This window comes from Mustela erminea, chromosome 9 (assembly GCF_009829155.1).
Source record: "Mustela erminea isolate mMusErm1 chromosome 9, mMusErm1.Pri, whole genome shotgun sequence".
NCBI lineage: Eukaryota > Metazoa > Chordata > Mammalia > Carnivora > Mustelidae > Mustela > Mustela erminea.
Window position 1 is genome coordinate 4,739,366 of NC_045622.1, and position 18,688 is coordinate 4,758,053.

General features: G+C 42.7%; 1 protein-coding gene across 6 annotated transcripts in view; it reads right to left on the minus strand.

Annotated features, from left to right (window-relative positions):
• CWF19L2 (CWF19 like cell cycle control factor 2) overlaps positions 1-18,688 on the minus strand; it is a 200,743-nt gene that overhangs the window by 36,708 nt on the left and 145,347 nt on the right. For 2 of the 6 annotated variants that reach the window (XM_032360565.1, XM_032360570.1), the window contains one exon: positions 16,875-17,576. The exons of 2 other annotated variants lie outside the window; for them this stretch is intronic. In XM_032360565.1, coding sequence (XP_032216456.1) covers positions 17,400-17,576 — 177 coding nt within the window. In that variant the 3' untranslated portion in view covers positions 16,875-17,399. Of the gene's footprint in view, positions 1-16,874; positions 17,577-18,688 lie in introns of those variants that run through there. 2 more of the 6 variants (XM_032360566.1, XM_032360567.1) reach the window with 2 other exon arrangements.

Genomic DNA, 18,688 nt, shown 5'->3' on the forward strand with positions numbered 1-18,688 from the left:
TTTGTTTCTCAGAGTCCACCTTCACTTTCTTTTTTTTTTTTTAAAGATTTTATTTATTTGACAGAGAGAGATCACAAGTAGGCAGGCAGAGAGAGGAGAAGCAGGTTCCCTGCTGAGCAGAGAGCCCGATGGGGGACTCGATCTCAGGACCCTGAGATCATGACCTGAGCTAAAGGCAGAGGCTTAACCCAGTGAGCCACCCAGGCGTCCCACACCTTCACTTACAATATGTATATGTGTCCTTGGTTTATTCAGGTTGAGTGAGTCTCCTGTAGGCAGTTTACAAATCATTTTTTCTTTTACTTTTTTAATTCACTCAGCCACTCTATATTTATTGGAGAATTTAGTCTATTTACATTTAAAGTAGTTATTACTAGGTATATACTTATTACCATCTTGTTCATTCCCCCCCCCCAGGCTGTTTTTGTACTCTCTGTTCCTGTCTTCTCTTTCTTCCTGTCTTCCCTTGTCGTCTGATCACTTTCTTTAGCATTATGCTTAGATTCTTTACTCGTTTTCTTTTGTGTATTTACTGTAAGTTTTTGTTTTGTGGTTATCATAAGATTCACACATATTATCCTACTTTATAATAGTCTAAGTTGACAGTAACCTAAATTTGAACACATCCCCAAAACTACATTCTTACTTCTACTATTTTACCTTTTTTGATGTCACTTTTTATATTGTAGTTTTAGTTAATTTTACTACTTTTGTCATTTTGCCTTCTTGGTAGCTTTATAAGTCATTAATTCACTACCTTTACTATATATTTACTTTTGACAGTGAGATTTTTACTTTTTTTCTTTTAAAGATTTTATGTACTTATTTGAGAGAGAGAGAAAGACTCTGAGCATGAGCAGTGGGGAGGGGCCAGGGAGAGGGACATTGCAGGCTCAGTCCCAGGACTCCAGGAACATAAACCGAGCTGAAGGCGGATGCTTAAATAACTGAGCTACCCAGGAGCCCCAAGATTTTTACTTTTGCATGCTTTGTTAACTAGTGCCAATTCTTTTCAAAGCTTAAAAAAAAATCCCTTTTATATTTCTTATAAAACTGGTTTAGTAGTGCTGAACTCCTTCAGCTTTTGCTTGTCTAGGAAACTGTTAATCTCTCCTTCAAATCTGAATGATAACCATGGTAGGTCCAGAATCCTTAGTTGGAAGTTTTTTCCTTTCAGAACTTTGAAGATGTCATGCCACTCCCTTCTGTCCTGCCATTTCTGAGAAATCTGCTGAAACCCTTATGGGCTTCCCTTGTGTGTAACAATCTACTTTACTCTTGCTGCTTTTAAGATTTTCTCTTTAAATTTGACCTTTTTAATTATAATGGTCTTGGTGTAGCTGTCTTTGGGTTCTTACTTAGAATTCTTGGCTTCCTGGACCTGAATGTTTGTTTCCTTCCCTAGTTTAGAGAAATTTGCAGTCATTAATTCTTCAAGTAAGTTTTCTGCCTCATTCTCTCTCTTGTCTCCTTCTGCAATCCCTACATGAAAACGTAAGTCTGCTTGATGTTGTTCCAGAGGTCCCTCAAGTTATCTTTATTAATTATTTTTCTGGGGAACCCTGTCAGGACCCGTCACTCTTGAGAGCTTTTTCTTTATCTCCAGTCAATATACTTCTATCACTTTACTGAAATAAAATAAAATAATTTTTCTTTCAGTTGCTGTGAGTGAGTTCCACTCCTGTCCCTCTACTTCACTGATCCATCCTTCTGTTTCACCCAGTCTGCTCTGGAACGCGTCTAGTGTTCTTTCCCACTCGGTTATTGTATACTTCCGCTCTGTGCCTTCTGTTCGGTACTTTATTATGTTTTTAATATCTCCACTGAAGCTCTCGCTATGTTCATTCTTTTTCTCCCAAGGTTGGTGAGCATCTTTATGACCAATACTTTGAATTCTTTATTAGGTGCGTTATTTATCTCTGTATCACTGTGATCTTCTTCTGATGTTTTGTCTTGTTCTTACATTTGAAACCTATTTGTATCCCCATTTTGCTTGACTCTCTTGTGTTTCTGTGCATTCAGTAAGACAGCAACCTCTCTCAGCCTGAATGCTCATCTTGTGAAGGTGATAATCCTTCTCATTCGAACTTCTCCTAGTTCTTGGTTGTCTCTCAAGCCTTTGTAGTGGTCTAAACTGCTTGGTTTATTCTTGATATGCCCCCATTGTTGAGGGTGTGCCAAGATCTGTCATCAGTGATCCAAGGGGAAGAATCTCATTTATCTCATTTACCATCTAATTTACCATCTAGTTATATATATATATATATATATATATATATATATATATATATATATATATATCCTAGTCTCTCTGGCCTCTAAACCAGAGATCTGAAGGTGTCCCCTGAGTGACAACTGCAAAAATTGGGGCTCCAGATGAGTGTATAACCTTCTTTCTGGGAAGTCTTGTTAACGTGTAGTGAGGCCAAAGGGGTACACAAGGACTATGTCTCCCTACTTATCGTTCCTGGGAGCACCTCCTTAGGCTCCAGATGTGTGGAGAACCTGGAGCCTGTCCCTCAGGCTGGAGCTCCACGCTAAGTAAATGGGCATTTTTCTTAGGAAGACTGAGGCTGTGTCAGTCTGCTGTCTGTGCAGTGCCCTGGAGTTGGGAGCTGGCCAAGAACTGGGAGGCAGCTGGACAGTGGAATTGGCAGGGCACACTCGCTGGTCTCAGGAAAGTAGTGTGGAAATGTCTTGACTGCGTATGCCTGTGTGTTTCAGAAACACAGTGGGAGAGTGCCTTGTCAGTGTGCGTGCACAGCTAAGAACGCTGTGGCCATTCCTGTTCAGCAGCTGCAGCCAGAGGTTAGCAGACTGTCCTAACTGTCCACACCCCCAGCCTTTCACCAGGACGTGAGAGCACTCCATGACCACTTGTGCTTGCCCACTCCAGCCATAAAATCGGAGAACACTGCAATCACCTGTACTCTCCGGCCTGAGCAAGGACTTCTCACCCCAATCCATCCCAGCAAAGTGGCGGGAGGATGCTGTGTCCAAGCTCGCCAATCTGCACTAGCAAGCTATGTAGACAGTGCAACTAAGGCATCCACATGCATCTCTGTTTCTGGAGAGAATCTCAACTGCCCCTCCAGCCAATGCCCTCAGACCAGCAAATGGATTGCTCTCACATATAGTCTAGGAAATTTCCAACTGCTGTTTGTTCGCCAGGTCTGGGGGCAAACTGGACTGCATGTAAACACTCCAAGAGGGGAATCTCAGCTTCTTCTAGAACTTTAGGAGCCCTAGACATCAGCCCTGTTGGTTTTCCAAGCCAGACTTTCAAGGGGCTCCTCTTTCCAGTGCAAGTCCCAGAGGTCAGGGTGCCGATGTGGAACACCAACCATCTTGTGAACATGGTGTGAACACCAACTTCAGGAGAAGCACGTGTCTGTGGAGATCCCTTTTTATATCAAGAAGTTGGGCGGGGGTAGGGGGGTTGTAAGACTCTGCCTCTGTCTGTTTCAATGAGGTCCTTTTATCCCTTGTTGTGGAGAAGCAGTTCACCTAATTTTAAGATCTTTTCCAGAGAGAAATAATCTATATGGTGCTTTGAGTTTTGTAAGTCCATGGGAGGAAGAGAGTTCCGGATTTTCCTACACTATCACCTTTGACCCCTTTCACCTTAAGAGGCATTAGGATCATTGAATCTTTAAAGGGGTAATAAAATCCTTCATGAGATTATCTGGGCCTTGTTCTTTTTTTCTGTTCATTTTCTTCTTCAAAGTTTTTTACTGTATTTATGTTGAAGTTCAGCCTATGTGCTATCCGTCGTATTCTCTTCAGACTTTAAAATCTTTTTTTTTTTAAACTTTCCTCTTTATATCGTATCCTTCTATTAAGTTGTAATCTGTTAGTTTGTTTTTTTCCTGAGGTTGTCTTCACTTTCCAAATCCTGAACCCTTTGTAGGTGTTAGCTCTCATTGAAATCTTCCTTTCTACAGTAGGGAGGTCCCTCAAAAAGTTGAAAATGGAGCTACCCTACAACCCAGCAATTGGGTTGTAGGGTATTTACCCCAATCTAGGGATTTACCCCAAAGAAACAAATGCAGTGAGATCTCAAGGGTCACCTGCACCCCAATGTTCATAGCAGCAATGTCCACAATAGCCAAACTATGGAAAGAGACCAAATGTCCACCAACAAATGAATTGATAAAGAAAATGTGGGATGTATACACACACACACACACACACACACACACACACACACACACACACACAGGAAGACCACTCAGCCATCAAAAAAATGGAAATCTTGCCATTTGCAACAATGTGGGTGGAACTAGAGGGTATTATGCTAAGTGAAATAAGTTAATCAGAGAAAGATAATTACTATATGATCTCACTGATATGTAGGATTTAAGAAACAAAACAGGATCACAGGGAAAAAGAGAAAAAAATGAAACAAGACAAAATCAGAGAAGGTGACAAACCATAAAAGGCTCTTAATCATAGGAAACAAACTGAGGGTTCCTGGAGGGAAAAGTGGTAGGGGGATGGGGTAACTGGGTGATGGACATTAAGGATGGCATGTGATGTGATAAGCACTGGGTGTTATATGAAACTGATGAATCACTGAGTTCTACTTCTGAAACTAATAATATACTACATGTTGTTTTTAAATTAAAAAAAAAAACAAAGAAAGGGGGAAAAAAGGAAAAATCCTCCATTCTTCATTCACTTCATTTCTGCTATTTCTTTCTGTCCTAATATATGCTGCTGTTTCTTCCCCAGTCTACCATTTTCTTAAAATTTTAAGCTCATTTTGAACTACTGAGTTAGTTTTCATTGGTTTGGGGACAGGTCTGTCTGTGAACTCTCATTGGCTGTAGGAATATTGTTTGACTCCTACTCTCTCTCATCTTCTAAAAACTTTGCATGGGATTTAACTGAGATAATGTTCTGTCACTTACTGTTTGGGATGAAGAAATTCTGCCTTTACTTTCAAAAGGAGGGAAAAACCAAAGGATCTTATTGTATTTTATTTTTTTTTTAACTTCAGAGCCATCAGATGCCATTACATGCACCCACAACTGGAATTCTGTTCCCAGTTTCTGCTGCTCTTTTCAGACGAAACGGTCATGCTCTGTAGGAAGCACTCTTTGGCAATTTGGGGGTTCTTTTATGCCTGGGGATGTTACTAGCCTGCTTGTTTCCCCTCCACTTCCTTTAGTCCAGATGCTAATATCATGCAGGTACTACTAATGACAGCAGCTTGTCCCTACAAGCTGATTATAATTGGGGGCTAGGGGAATACTCTGTTTTGAAGATGGTTTCTGTGGGTCTTTGGTTTTGCATTCTAATTGTTTTGCTGCTATTTATAGCATTCAGCAAGGTTGAAGAACTCTATCATTGTCCCCACCATCAACCCCAAGCTATTTGTGAACTGTCATTCATCTAACAAGAGTCCTAAGAAAAATGTGAGGGTAAAAAAACAGATAAAATTAATTAGTTGAGTTCAGAGAAGTATACCACTTATATCTGGCTTATTGACTGTGTTATAATATCCAGGAAGGAATCTAAAACTTCTTTTGGAAGAGCAAATGCTTTTATCTAAATAGGAAAGTACTCTAGGAATTATCTGTTTAACCAAATTGAACCACTGGGATGTCATCTTGGTAATGACTAATTTCATAGTCCTCCTTTTGTATTATCTTTATAATTTCAGGAAAATTCCAGGACAGATTTCATGAGACCACAATAAAAACACAAACAGGGATTCTGATATGTTCTGTCTTAAAAGTGAAACAAAAATAAGCAAAGGATCATTAGGAATTCAAAAGAGTTTCATACACAAACACAAAAACTTCAGATTCTAGTGTTTGAAAAAAGAGTAAGGTTCCTTTTTTACTCTCAACTGAAACATGTTCCAGCAACATCCTACATAATCCAGAGCAGAGTCCTACTGATTTAAGTGCTATCCAGCCACGCTGAGGTGATGTTACTCTAATTTTTCATTTCTCCCTTTTACATTATTGTTGAAAGGTTTTTAAAAGGACACCTAATAGTTCCATTTGAGAAAAGTTCTCCCTTTTTTACACCCACTTAAATGACTTTTCACATACTATGTAGTGTTGCCTTTTTAAACCTAACACTACATTAACACATAAAAAATTGTTTTCACAGCTGTCATTATAATAACAGTATTTCTTTTACTGAGTTCCTTTAAAGAGCACTAAGTAGCTGTCACAACAGGCAACCCAGTGGCCAAATCGGAATTAATTATTAAAGCAACACCAAACAAACGAATGAGCCTGTGTCATGTATGATCTCTATGTATCCTATAAGTAATAACATTAATTCATGTTCAAAGCAGAGAATATAAATAAATTCAGAACCAGAGTTCTACCTTCACATTATAAGTGGTATCCAAAGGACCAAGGATTACAAGGACCCTGGGGATTAAAGATACAAGGGTAGGGTGCCTGGGGGTTCAGCAGGTTGAATGTCTCTGCCTTTAGCTGAGGTCATGAACTCAGGGTCCTGGGATCAAGTCCCGAGTCAGACTCTCTACTCAGCAGGGAGTCTGCTTGAGGATTCTCTCTCTTCCTCTGCCCCCTCCACCATCACATGCGTGCTCTAATAAATATTTAAAAATAAATTCAAAAAATTTGTAACTCTATCCTTTTAGACAGTGTTTATTCATTGCTTATAAAGTCCAAAATAGGTGTTACTAATGGGTTGGCAACAGTACCATAAGAGATGCTTCAGAGGCCTATAGTTGCCCCCATTTAATGCTGAAAGGCACAATTCACAATAAATAAACTATACTTCTGAGTATCTATGTACAAATAAGACCATAACCATCATTATGAAACATGGACCCCGAGTATGAGCAAGAGGAAAAGAGGAAAAGAAACACCCTGGCCACTCTGTATACACACTATGGCAAAATGTAAGTGAAAGAATTAAACTATGAATGAATTGGAACAAGGCAAGCAAACTACAAAGAACATACTTAGAAGAAAGTTCACACAAAAGAAAGGACTTTCTCTAAATTGCTTCTTGAGAAACTTGACAAAAATCTGAATGTCTAAAACTCAAAAACAAGATGATTATAAAAAAGAAACAGCTAAGGAGATCACTCACAGCTATAACAACATCAGCAAGCAGGGGGACAAAAAGAACAAACAAAATCACTACAGAATCAATCAATTAATAAGAAACAGCAGGAAACAGATGAGGCAAGCCTGAAGAAAAATCAGACGGACTTTATGCCCATTTACTCAGATGATGCCAAACATCAATTTGGATCAACTCAAAGGAATGCAGAGTACTAAAAACAGCAAATACTGGAATAAATATAAAACCAACTTCTTCTCATTAAAAATACTTTAAAATAGAATTAGGTGTTTAAAGCCAACATAGTAACAAGGTATCCTGTGGATGATAACGGACGCAGGAGTAAAACGTAAGACAACAAAGAATAAGATGAGAGACGTTGAAGAATTAAGTTTTAAGGTTCTTACAATGTGATGTGGCATATTTTTGGTGGACAGACTCTTAGGGTGGCCTCTGTTATGTTCTGATGGTGGTCTTCCTTGAGTGACCCCAGCCCTTGGGTGTGGGCAGGACCCGTGACCCTATGGCAATGGGTGTATATAATTTTGTGTGACGACGTCATTGTGCTGTGTAAGATGTCAGGGGCCAATGTGCCATCATCTCCTTCCTTCCTGCTGTTGTGAAGAAAGCAAGGGGCCATGGTGGGGAACCCCCCCATGGTAAGGGAAAGCTGATGCCCTTTAGTAGCATGGGGTAGCTGGCAAAATGGACACTCTAAGTCCTTGATGCAAGGAAATGAATAATGCAAACGATCACATGGATGGGGAAATGGATCCTTTCCCAGTTCAGGCTCCACACGAGTCAAGCTGTATATCAACTCCTAACCCCAGAAGCTGTGAGATGTGTGGTTTTAAGAGGGTAGGTTTGTGGTACCTGCTACACAGCAATAAAAAGCGAGTATTACTGCTATGATGTTTCAGCTCATCTCTATCATCTTGCTGTTCATTTTCCATTTGTCCCACCTGTACTTTGTTTCCTTCACCTGCCTCCATTTAGGTCAAATACTATTTTATATTCCATTTTATCTTCTTTTTTGGCTTACTGCTACAAATCTCTATCTGCTCAATCTTTTATCTTAGGGTCTGCTTTACAGTTCATAACTACATCTTTATCACGGCCCACGTTCAAGTCCTCCTGTACCACTTCAAGTCTGTACGGCAAGCTTACAAAAGTCTACTTCCATTTCCCCCATCCCACCTCTCTGCTATTATTCTCATTTACTTCGTCTTCACATGTTATAAGCTGCACACTGTTTTTCTTTACACAATAAAGGATCTTTAATTTGAGCTTTGTTCTGCATGCAGGAAACAGCTTGATTCCTCTGCCTCTTGTGTTCAAGATTGGTCTGTCAAGGCTGGGTCAGGACTTCGGCTTGAGATAATTATTCTATGCTCCACACTACCACTATGGGTGCTCGCCCATCCTGGTCAGTCTTGAAACCATCTGTTCCTGCTCGTGGGAAATGTGACTTTGAATCCTCTTGGGTGTGCCCATTTGCCTGGCCTCGGGGAGCCTTCATGCGTGCACGTGATCTCCTCTCATCACCTGCCCTGCTGTCTTGGTCCCCCCAGACTCACAGCTCTACTTCCTCAATGCTCTGCCTGGTTTGTTCCATAAGCTCTGCCTGGAGTCCCACACCTTGTACCGTAAGATGAGATCTCTCTCGGAGCAACAGCACAGGGCCATCACGGGACTCATCTCACTTGTTTCCCGTCACTTTGGGATCATTATACTTTCGTACCTGATAACCAGGTCTTAAAAACCATTATTTCGGGTATATTGTCTGCTTTCTGGTCATTTCAGGCAGGAAGATAATGTGGTTACTTTGTCTTCACTGGAACCATCAGTCTTCAGCTCTTCATGAAAAAGAAAGGCTTGCTCAGCACTGAACCAAGAGTACAGAGGGCAGAGCAAAAAGCCCCATGGAATCCACCCCCCTACCCCTGCCACGCAAGAAGCAGGACCACGGCCCTTATCAAGCAACTGGCAACATACTGCGTGACCTAATTTTAGAACCAGTGAACAGTGACTGCAGTGTGCCTCAAATTCTCCATCATGTGCCTACTAGTTATTGTCTGCTTCTTACTACAGTATTTGGGGTGTGTGTGTGTGTGTGTGTGTGTGTGTGTGTGTGTGTGTGTAAGGGGTGCAGAACACTTGTCTCTTAAATTCATGACTCTTCAGAATGAAGCCCTGAGGAGTCTCATCTCTGTCTGAGCCTTGGGTAGATGGGATCCTGAATCTTGAGCCTAAGCCTAGTGCCCTACTGGGATGAGACTTCCTTGGGAGGAGGATCTGAATATATTTTTAATGTGGGAAGCCAGAGGGTAGAATATGGTGGATTAAAGGTGGCCACACTACTCCCACCAAGAGTAAGAGTTAGGACCCTTCTTGTGGAAGGCAGATGGGCTATGTGACAGCTGTGACAAACCAAATACAGCCAAATGAAGCTGTGCTGATTTCCAGTCCCAGGGCCTAAGACAGTGGCACCTTCTACCTCTTGTGTCTTGGAATCATCCTTTGGGACAGAAATCAGAAGCCTTATAGGAAGCCCAACTACACTAAATTGCCGGATGAGAAGAGGGTGTCAGCAGCCTGTCCCAAGTTCTTCCAGTGATTCTAGTCCAGGCACCAGGCTTGGGAGCGAATGACCACTTCGACTACTCGAGCTCCAGCACACACTGTACGAAGAGCAGAGGCCCTACACATATGGTCCCCAGTCATCTCCAGATGTCTGAGCCACTCCAGCTGAGGTCTCACAAATACCATGAAGCAGAGGCGAACCATCCCGCTAAGCCCTAATCCAATTCCTCACCTCTAAAACCACAAGATACAATAAAGTAGTTGTTATAAGTAACTGGAACAGGAGGAAAATCAGGAGTTGAATTTGCAAATCCTTCTTACAGATAACATACAGTAGAGGTCAACTTGATATTTAGATATAGAATTCTGGAGCTCAATGAAGAGGTCCAAACTGAAGACGTAAATTTGGGAGATATTTTACTTGTCCTGTTCCACCATAGCACTTACCACTTCTGACAGTTTCTGGATAATTTATTTAGCATATCTAATGTTTACTGTCTATCTTCCCTGATACGATGTAAACTCCTCAAAGAAGGAATTTTTGTTTTATTCATCAATGTATTCCTTGTACGCAGAACAGTAACTGGCATACAGAAAACAAATATTTGTTGGATAAATGAACTAATCTAAAAATGATGTCTAAGACCATTTTAATGATGGCATTACCTTGAGAGAGAGACAGTGTATAGAGAAAAGAATTGAGGATGGGCATTTCCACACTTAGCGGCTGAGAAAATGAAGAAGAACCAGTGAAGAAGGCTGGTAGGAGGCCACCAGTCAGGAAGCAGGAGAAATAAGAGACACTGCTCTAGAAACAAGGAGGTGCCTCAAGTGCATCAGCGTTGCCGACAGACCCAGGGGAACACAGAGCAGTCATCACGTGATCTGCCCGTGGGGAAGGTTCAGGGAGGATGTCTTAGTAGAATGGGGAGGAGGAAGTCTAACTGAGAACAGGAGGAGAATGGAAGGAGAAGACACAGATATCATTGAAATGAGTTCTGCTGTTGAGTGGAGAAGAAATATGGCTAGGGGGGATATGATGCCAGAGTTTGTGGTTGTAAAATATTTTTTTATTTTAAAAGGAATAATCTTCCAGAGAGGGAAAAGCCTAATAACACAGGGAGAGTAGGGGCAACTGAGTAGGTGTGGAGAGCCATCCAGCAGATGCAAGGAGTCACGTAGACGAAAATGCCTGAAGAATGAGGAAGTGAGAATGATTGGCTAGGTAGGGTATGGGTGCGCTCGTGGCTGACACATGAACAGCACCAGGAGCCAAGAGAGAAACGCATGATTACTGCTTGAGAACAATAGAGCCCTGCGCGGTTACGTAAGGGTCCACGAGGAGACCGCGTGCACAGGACAGTGATTGGATAGTCGGGCTGGACCGCCTACATGTATATATTGCCAGAACTTGCTTGTAGAAAAAGGAGAACAAAGAAACCCTAATAAGGAAGTTTGCTCCTCATCACGTTTGCGGGTCGTTCTTGCTGGCGAGAGCGACAACTGGTGCCGACAACCCGGGAAACTGTCCGCATCGCAAAACGGAGATTGAGATAGAGCAACGATAAGGTAAGGAGTGCACCTATTTCTGTCTAGTGAGTGACAGGGAAAGTTCCTAGGATTAGGACGATACAAGTAAAAGTTCCCTCGGCAGGGACGATACAAGTAAAAGTTCCCTCGGCAGGGACGATACAAGTAAAAGTTTCCTCGGGATGGGGAACGATCTTAGTAGACGTAGAATGGAAGATCCCCTAAAAGACGTTCTCAAGATGAACGGTACCCCCTTAAAGACAGGGCTCCTAAATGTGCCACAATGGGAACACCTGGGAGAGGACTTAAAACGCTGCCCCTCTACATCCCCGGGGACTCTCGCCGTGTGGTCCCTGGTGAAAGTATGTTTGCATTCCCCCCGAGAGCCCCTGCAGCGAGCAGTACTACAGGGAGGGGAAGTTTTTTTGCAAGTGAAAGAAGAATCCCGTAAGGGCTCCTCCCGAGACCCTGACTCCGAAAGCTCAGAAGGGATGTCAGAAAGCGAGTTGCAGGAGCTAGGAAAGATAGAGGCAAACAACAAGAAGGAGGAATCTCCCGGTCTCCAGACAGACTTGGAAGCCATGAGGCAACGATTTGAGGATAAAGAGGCGGAATTGCAAAAGGTATTAGGAGAGTTAAGGATGCAGAGAGAAGTAATGGCGCAGCTGAGAGCAGGGGCGGAAGCCGCAGTTGTGGCGCAATCGAAATTAAAAACGAAAGTTACGCCGCTTCCGCATTCTAGCTCCACAGCGCCACCCCATGAGTGGCCCCCGCCTTATAAGCCCAGCTGCACCAAGACGTGCTATTGTTCGGGCTGCGCCGCGGAGAATTGGAGAGAGGTCCTTGGCCCGGGAAAAGGTTTTTTTCCAGTGTTAGAAGATCAGAATCATCAGAGGTACCACCAGCCACTAGATTTTAAGTTGGTGAAGCAGCTGAAGGAGGCAGTTAGCGGCTATGGGCCCCAGGCAGCCTTTACGGTCTCCCTTGTGGAGTCGCTGGGAGCACTCTACCTCGCTCCCGAGGATTGGGCCAACTTGACCAGGGCTGTATTAAGTGGAGGACAATATCTAGAATGGAAAATCCAAAATCAGGACAATTGTCTGGACACAGCACGGAGAAATGCAGCCGCGGGTAACCCGCAATAGAATTTGGAAATGCTGACAGGCACAGGGCCATACCTCGGGGCCCAAGTGCAGAGTACATACCCCCCTGCGGTGTATCAACAGATAGCCACGGCGACCCTCAGGGCTTGGAAGACTCTGAGAGGGGCAGGAGACTTGCAAGGCCAATTATCCAAACCCGACCCGGTGCTTAGATGGCACCGAGGTTCCCTTTGTGTTTTCCCACAGGATGCGCCTGCTCCACTCTGGGTGCCGGAGTGGAACCTGTGGAGGGTGCTGGTGATGGTGATGATAGCGACGATGATTGTCCTGCAGCCTGTTCCCATGAAGGCGGAGCCAGTTCAACTGTGGTCGAGACAAGAGACTGCCCAGCTTCAAGCCCTTCTTCAAATGGCTCAGCATAGAGTGCAATCTTTTCACCCTAACTCATGTTTGCTACTGACGCTTATTTTAATGCAACACGTGTTGGCAATCCAGGGCTCTTTATATTGGGCAAACTGTTGCTCAGCTTGCTAAAAGCTTTATGAGCCCTCTTCCTGTCTCACTTCCCTTCCCTGACGCACGCATGGTATGTTGTAGGAACAATTATAGGAGTACTAGTGATGATTGTTCTTTTTATGTGCCTCCTGCCTTGTGCACTTAAAATTATATTCGCAGAAATTTATAAGGTGAAAGCTATTGTACGTAACCACCAGTTAATCACCCGCGGTAGGCTCAGAATGTCACCTTGAACGCCACTCATGTATCTCTTGGCTCCGTCAGCGATTGGGTTAGTATGTTATAACAATCAGTCTCATTCCTCAAGAACTGGGCAGGCATAGGAGCCCTGTTTATGTTGATGATTCGGGCTCAAGTACTCCTTCTAAAATGCATCTGTAGAATTGCGCGACAACAGCGGCTATAGCAACGGGCTTTGGTCTAAGCCATGATGGCTCTGGAGGCCAGTACCTCCCCCCAGATATGGCTTAGTATGCTGGATCGGTAGCCAAAGACGGGTAAGACTGATCCCTCACCATAGCAACCTAAGACAGGGGCTCCTCGATCTGGGGGGAGTACCCGATGACGGGTAAGCATGTGTGCTGAGGATTGGCAACCTAAGACAGGCACGATCCCTGCCATATAAACAAATAAAAAAGGGGGAGCTGTGGAGAGCCATCCAGCAGATGCAAGGAGTCACGTAGACGAAAATGCCTGAAGAATGAGGAAGTGAGAATGATTGGCTAGGTAGGGTATGGGTGCGCTCGTGGCTGACACATGAACAGCACCAGGAGCCAAGAGAGAAACGCATGATTACTGCTTGAGAACAATAGAGCCCTGCGCGGTTACGTAAGGGTCCACGAGGAGACCGCGTGCACAGGACAGTGATTGGATAGTCGGGCTGGACCGCCTACATGTATATATTGCCAGAACTTGCTTGTAGAAAAAGGAGAACAAAGAAACCCTAATAAGGAAGTTTGCTCCTCATCACGTTTGCGGGTCGTTCTTGCTGGCGAGAGCGACAAGTAGGTGTGAAGGGATGAAATCCAGAACATAAAAGAGTGGACCAGACTGAGGTAAGAACAACAAAATAATTTATGTTGCCTGAGGAAAAGTAGAGTACACAGGCACAGATGCAGGTATGTGGAGAGATGTGGTTGGAAATCTCTTTGATGTGGTTCTGTTTTCTCAGTAAAATAGAAAGCAACGTCCCCCACTCAGCCAGGAGATGTGAAATAGTCCCTCAGCACTGCACTCCGCTACATTTAGCATATAACCTGCATTAGGACTTCTCATGCTTTGGGGGAAATACCTGGTTGTGCAATGCTGGGTCATAGGGTAGCTCTGTTTTCAACTTTTTTAAAAAGTTCATTTATTTATTTGACAGAGACAGTGAGAGAGGGAACACAAGCAGTGGAGTGGGAGAAGCAGCAGCAGGCTCCCTGCTGAGCAGGGAGCCTGATGTGGGGCTCGATCCCAGGACCCTGAGACCATGACCTGAGCTAAAGGCAAACGCTTAATGACTGAGCCACCCAGGCGCCCCTATTTTCAACTTCCTGAAGAACCTCCATACTGTTCTCCGGAGTGACTGCACCAGCTTGCATTCCCACCAACAGTGTAAGAGGCTCCCCTTTGTCCATATCCTCACCAGCATCTATTGTTTCCAGACTTGTTAATTTTAGACATTTTGACTGGTGTGAGGTGGTATCTCTCTGTGGTTTTGATTTGTATTTCCCTGATGCCGAGTGATGTGGGCATTTTTTCATGTGTCTGTTGGCTATTTGGATGTCTTCTTTGGAGAAGCGTCTGTTCTTGTCTTCTGCCCATTTCTTGATTGGATTTTTTGTTCTTTGGGTGTTGAGTTTGGTAAGTTCTTTATAGATTTTGGATACTCGCCCTTTATCTGATATATCATTTGCAAATATTTCCTCCCATTCTGTCCGTTGTCTTTTGGTTTTGTCAACAGTTTCCTTTGCTGTGCAGAAGCTCTTTATCTTGATGAAGTCCCAGAAGTTCATTTTCCCTTTTGTTTCCCTTGCCTTTGGAGACTTTTTTTTTTTTTAAAGATTTTATTTATTTATTTGACAGAGATCAGAAGTAGGCAGAGAGGCAGGCAGAGAGAGGAGGAAGCAGGCTCCCTGCTGAGCAGAGAGCCCGATGTGGGGGTCAATCCCAGGACCCTGAGATCATGACCTGAGCCAAAGGCAGAGGCTTAACCCACTGAGCCACCCAGGCACCCCTGGAGACATGTTTTGAAAGAAGTTGCTGCAGCTGAAATCGAAAAGGTTGCTGTCTGTGTTTTCCTCATGGATTTTGATGGATTCCTGTCTCACATTGAGGTCTTTCATTCATTTGGAGTCCATTTTTGTGTGAGGTATAAGCAAATGGTCCAGTTTCATTTTTCTGCATGTGGCTGTCCAATTTTCCCAACTCCACTTTTTGAAGACTGCCTTTCTTCCATTGGATGTTCTTTCTTGCTTTGTCGAAGATTAGTTGGCCATACAAATGTAGTGATCCGAAGAGGCACATGAACCCCAATGTTTATAGCAGCAATGTCCACAGTAGCCAAACTACGGAAAGACCCCAGATGTCCATAGGCAGATGAATGGATAAAGAAGATGTGATACATATACAATGGAATACTATGCAGCCATCAAAAGAAATAAGATCTTGCCATTCTCAACGATGTGGATGGAACTAGAGGGTATTATATACTGAGCGAAATAAGTCAGACAAAGACAATTTTCTTATGATCTCACTGATATGTGGAATTTAAAAACTGAGGGTTTTAGAAGAGAGCGGGTGGAGAGATGGGTGAGCCCGGTGATGGGTATTAAGGAGAGTGCAGATTACATGAAGCACTGGGTGTTTTACACAAACAATGAACCATGGAACACTGTATGAAAAACTGTATGGTGACTAACATAATAAAAAAAATTAAAGAATCATGAAGTTTGTTTCTTTTAAATAAAAAAAAAAAAAGAAACAATAGGATCATAGGGGAAGAGAGGAAAAAATGAAACAAGACAAACCAGAGAGGAAAACAAACTATAAGAGACTCTTAATCTCAGAAAATAAACTGACGATTGCTGGGAGATGGGGGGTAGGAGAGGGTAGTTGGGTTATGGACATTGGGGAGGGTATGTGATATGGTGAGTGCTGTGAACTGTTTAAGACTGGTGAACCACAGACCTATACACTTGGGGCAAATAATACACTATATGTTAATTAACTGAATTTAAATTAAAAAGCGGGGGAGAACTTCTCTTGTACTGACATTATGTACGTTTCTCCTTCTCCACTAGACTATACCATAAAGGAGGGGAAGTACTTTTCATTCCTGCGCTACCAGCACAAAACAAAGTGCCCTGCAAACAACTGTTAACTCACAGATTAAATAAATAATCATTATACATTCCTCTAAGGCCCTGCAGTAAAGCTCAAGAATCTGGAAACAGCAGTCTTTACTTACTTTACAACACTATTAAGTATCTATCTGATAATTATAATTAAATTCAATTTGCAAATATTGAGAAATGGAAACCATTAAACTTCAACTTACATGTGAAATTTTAAAACTACAGTTGGGACATAAACATTTTTTAACACACCCAGGAAAGAGCCTGATGCCAAGGTGGAAAAGACCCGCAGAGAGTTAGCATTTACTCCGCAGTATGCACCACACTGATTCTAGGTCATCAACATTTCATGACCAGATGTCAACGGTCAGCTCCAAAACCCAGGATCTTTGAAAACCAGTCACAACAGAAATATCTTCCATGTTAAAAAAAAATAGGCACACTCTTACAGCATGGTCATATTTTATAAGTACATGGCTTCCTATTGACGCCAAGTATGAGAACAAAGGAAAAATGAAGCAGCTCAGATCAAGTGCAAGGCAACAGATGGGGCTCTGGACATTTAGAATACTCTCATTACTTATGATTTTGTAATAATACAATCCCAAAGTGACGGCTTGGCTTAAATTTTTAACTTTCAAAGCCCAAACAATTGTGTTATTTGGAACAATTACCTTTTAAAATTCCCCAAATTCAAAGACACTATTTAAAAATCCAGAAATAAAAACAAATCATGAACACATTATGCTTCACTGAATTCTTTATTATTCCTGGGACATTCTTTTTCCTTTAATAAAATAGAAAAGCCGTGACGACTGGTAGAAAAGTAAGAGCCTCTCTATAAGATGCTGTGAAAAGAAATTGCAATTACTGCTGAATACGCCAATTTGGTTTAAAACATTCAAGAGAATTCAGACAATAGTCTTCACAACCTTGAAGTAGACCCACTTCCCTCTGAACCAATGATCTGCTACAACTCCCAGATAATTGTTCAGAAAAGTCTTTCCACGTCTTCAACTGCACAGTTCAGAACACAAGACGTAGCAGGTACAGAAAAGGAAAGTGGGCGGGGCCCCCCTGCCCAGTCACTACAGTGCAGTCTGCGGGACAAGGCAGGCAGGAAACACGACCCAGTGATGCGTGGGTGTCTGAGACCCAGCGCGTGACTTTTTCTCCTCTGGCCATAAGGTCAGTAGTGTAGTTAGAGACAATGGAAATAAAACTGAAAGGAATCTGAAGAAGAAATTTAAAAAATGAAAGGTATGACTCAACATTTTTTACTTTTGGTGAAGTCGAATGGTTTCCACCACTGAGCAAACTGCAGGGCTTTCTTCCTCTGATCCTCAAAGCTTTCCCGGATCCCTTTCCTCCAGAGTCTTGGTTCTATATCCAGCATCCCACCAATGATTTCCTTGTAAAGAAGGAGAAAAATACAGACGCAGGTCTGAAAACAGAAGGAAACTATTTCTGTTTATTCTGCTACTAAACAGTAGTTCTCTGTGAGGATGTTCAAATTTTACAAAAATATTAGTTTCAGGTAAAAAAAAAAATCTTATTTTCCAGTATGGAGGTTCCTCAAAAAGCTAAAAATAGAAATACCCTACAAACCAGCAACAGCATTACTAGGTATTTACCCAAAAGATACAAAATTACAGATTCAAAGGGGCACATGTGCCCTGATGTTCACAGCAGCCCAAGCGTCCACCGACTAAGGAATGGGTAAAAAAGATGCGGTCTACACACACACACACACACACACACAAACACACACACAGTGGAATATTACTCAGCCATAAAAAGAATGAAATCTTGCCACTCGCAACAACATGGATAGAACCAGAGAGTATAATGCTTAGGGAAATAAGTCAGTCAGAGAGAGACAAATACCGTACCATTTCACTCAGATGTGGAATTAAAGACACAAATGAACACGGTGGGGAAAACAGAGAAGTAAACCAAGAAACAGACTCTTAACTAGAAAGAACCAGCTGATGGGGAGGTGGCAGGGAGGTGGGGGACACAGGTGATGGGGACGAAGGAGCACACCTGTGGTGCTGAGCAGCGGGTGTCGGGTGTCATATGCAGGTGCTGAGTCACTGAATTTTACAGCTGAAACTAATTTTGCACTGTATGTTAATTAGCTGGAATTTAAATAAAAACTTGGGAGGAAAAAAATCCTCGTTTTCAATTAGTTCTAACGACGCAAACCGTCTAATTCTAGGAGTGCTAGCTGTGTCTCCTGTCACATAATGTGTCCATTTTGTTGCCTGTTAGTACATCCGCCAGAGAGGAGCGCAGGGCAGAAAGAGAGGGTGGAATCTGCTTATTTTGGTCCTTCTGAGCTCTTCTGGGAAAGGTGTGGGAAGAAGGTAACCAACACGCAGCAACTATGAACTGTGCTATTGGACCGCAGACCAAGCTCAGGCTCATGTTCTCTCTGCCACCCTGTATATTTATAAGCAAGCTTCTTCCACTATTTTTTAAAAGATTTTATTTATTTATTTGAGAGGGAGAATGACCATGAGAGGGGAGAAGGTCAGAGGGAGGAGCAGACTC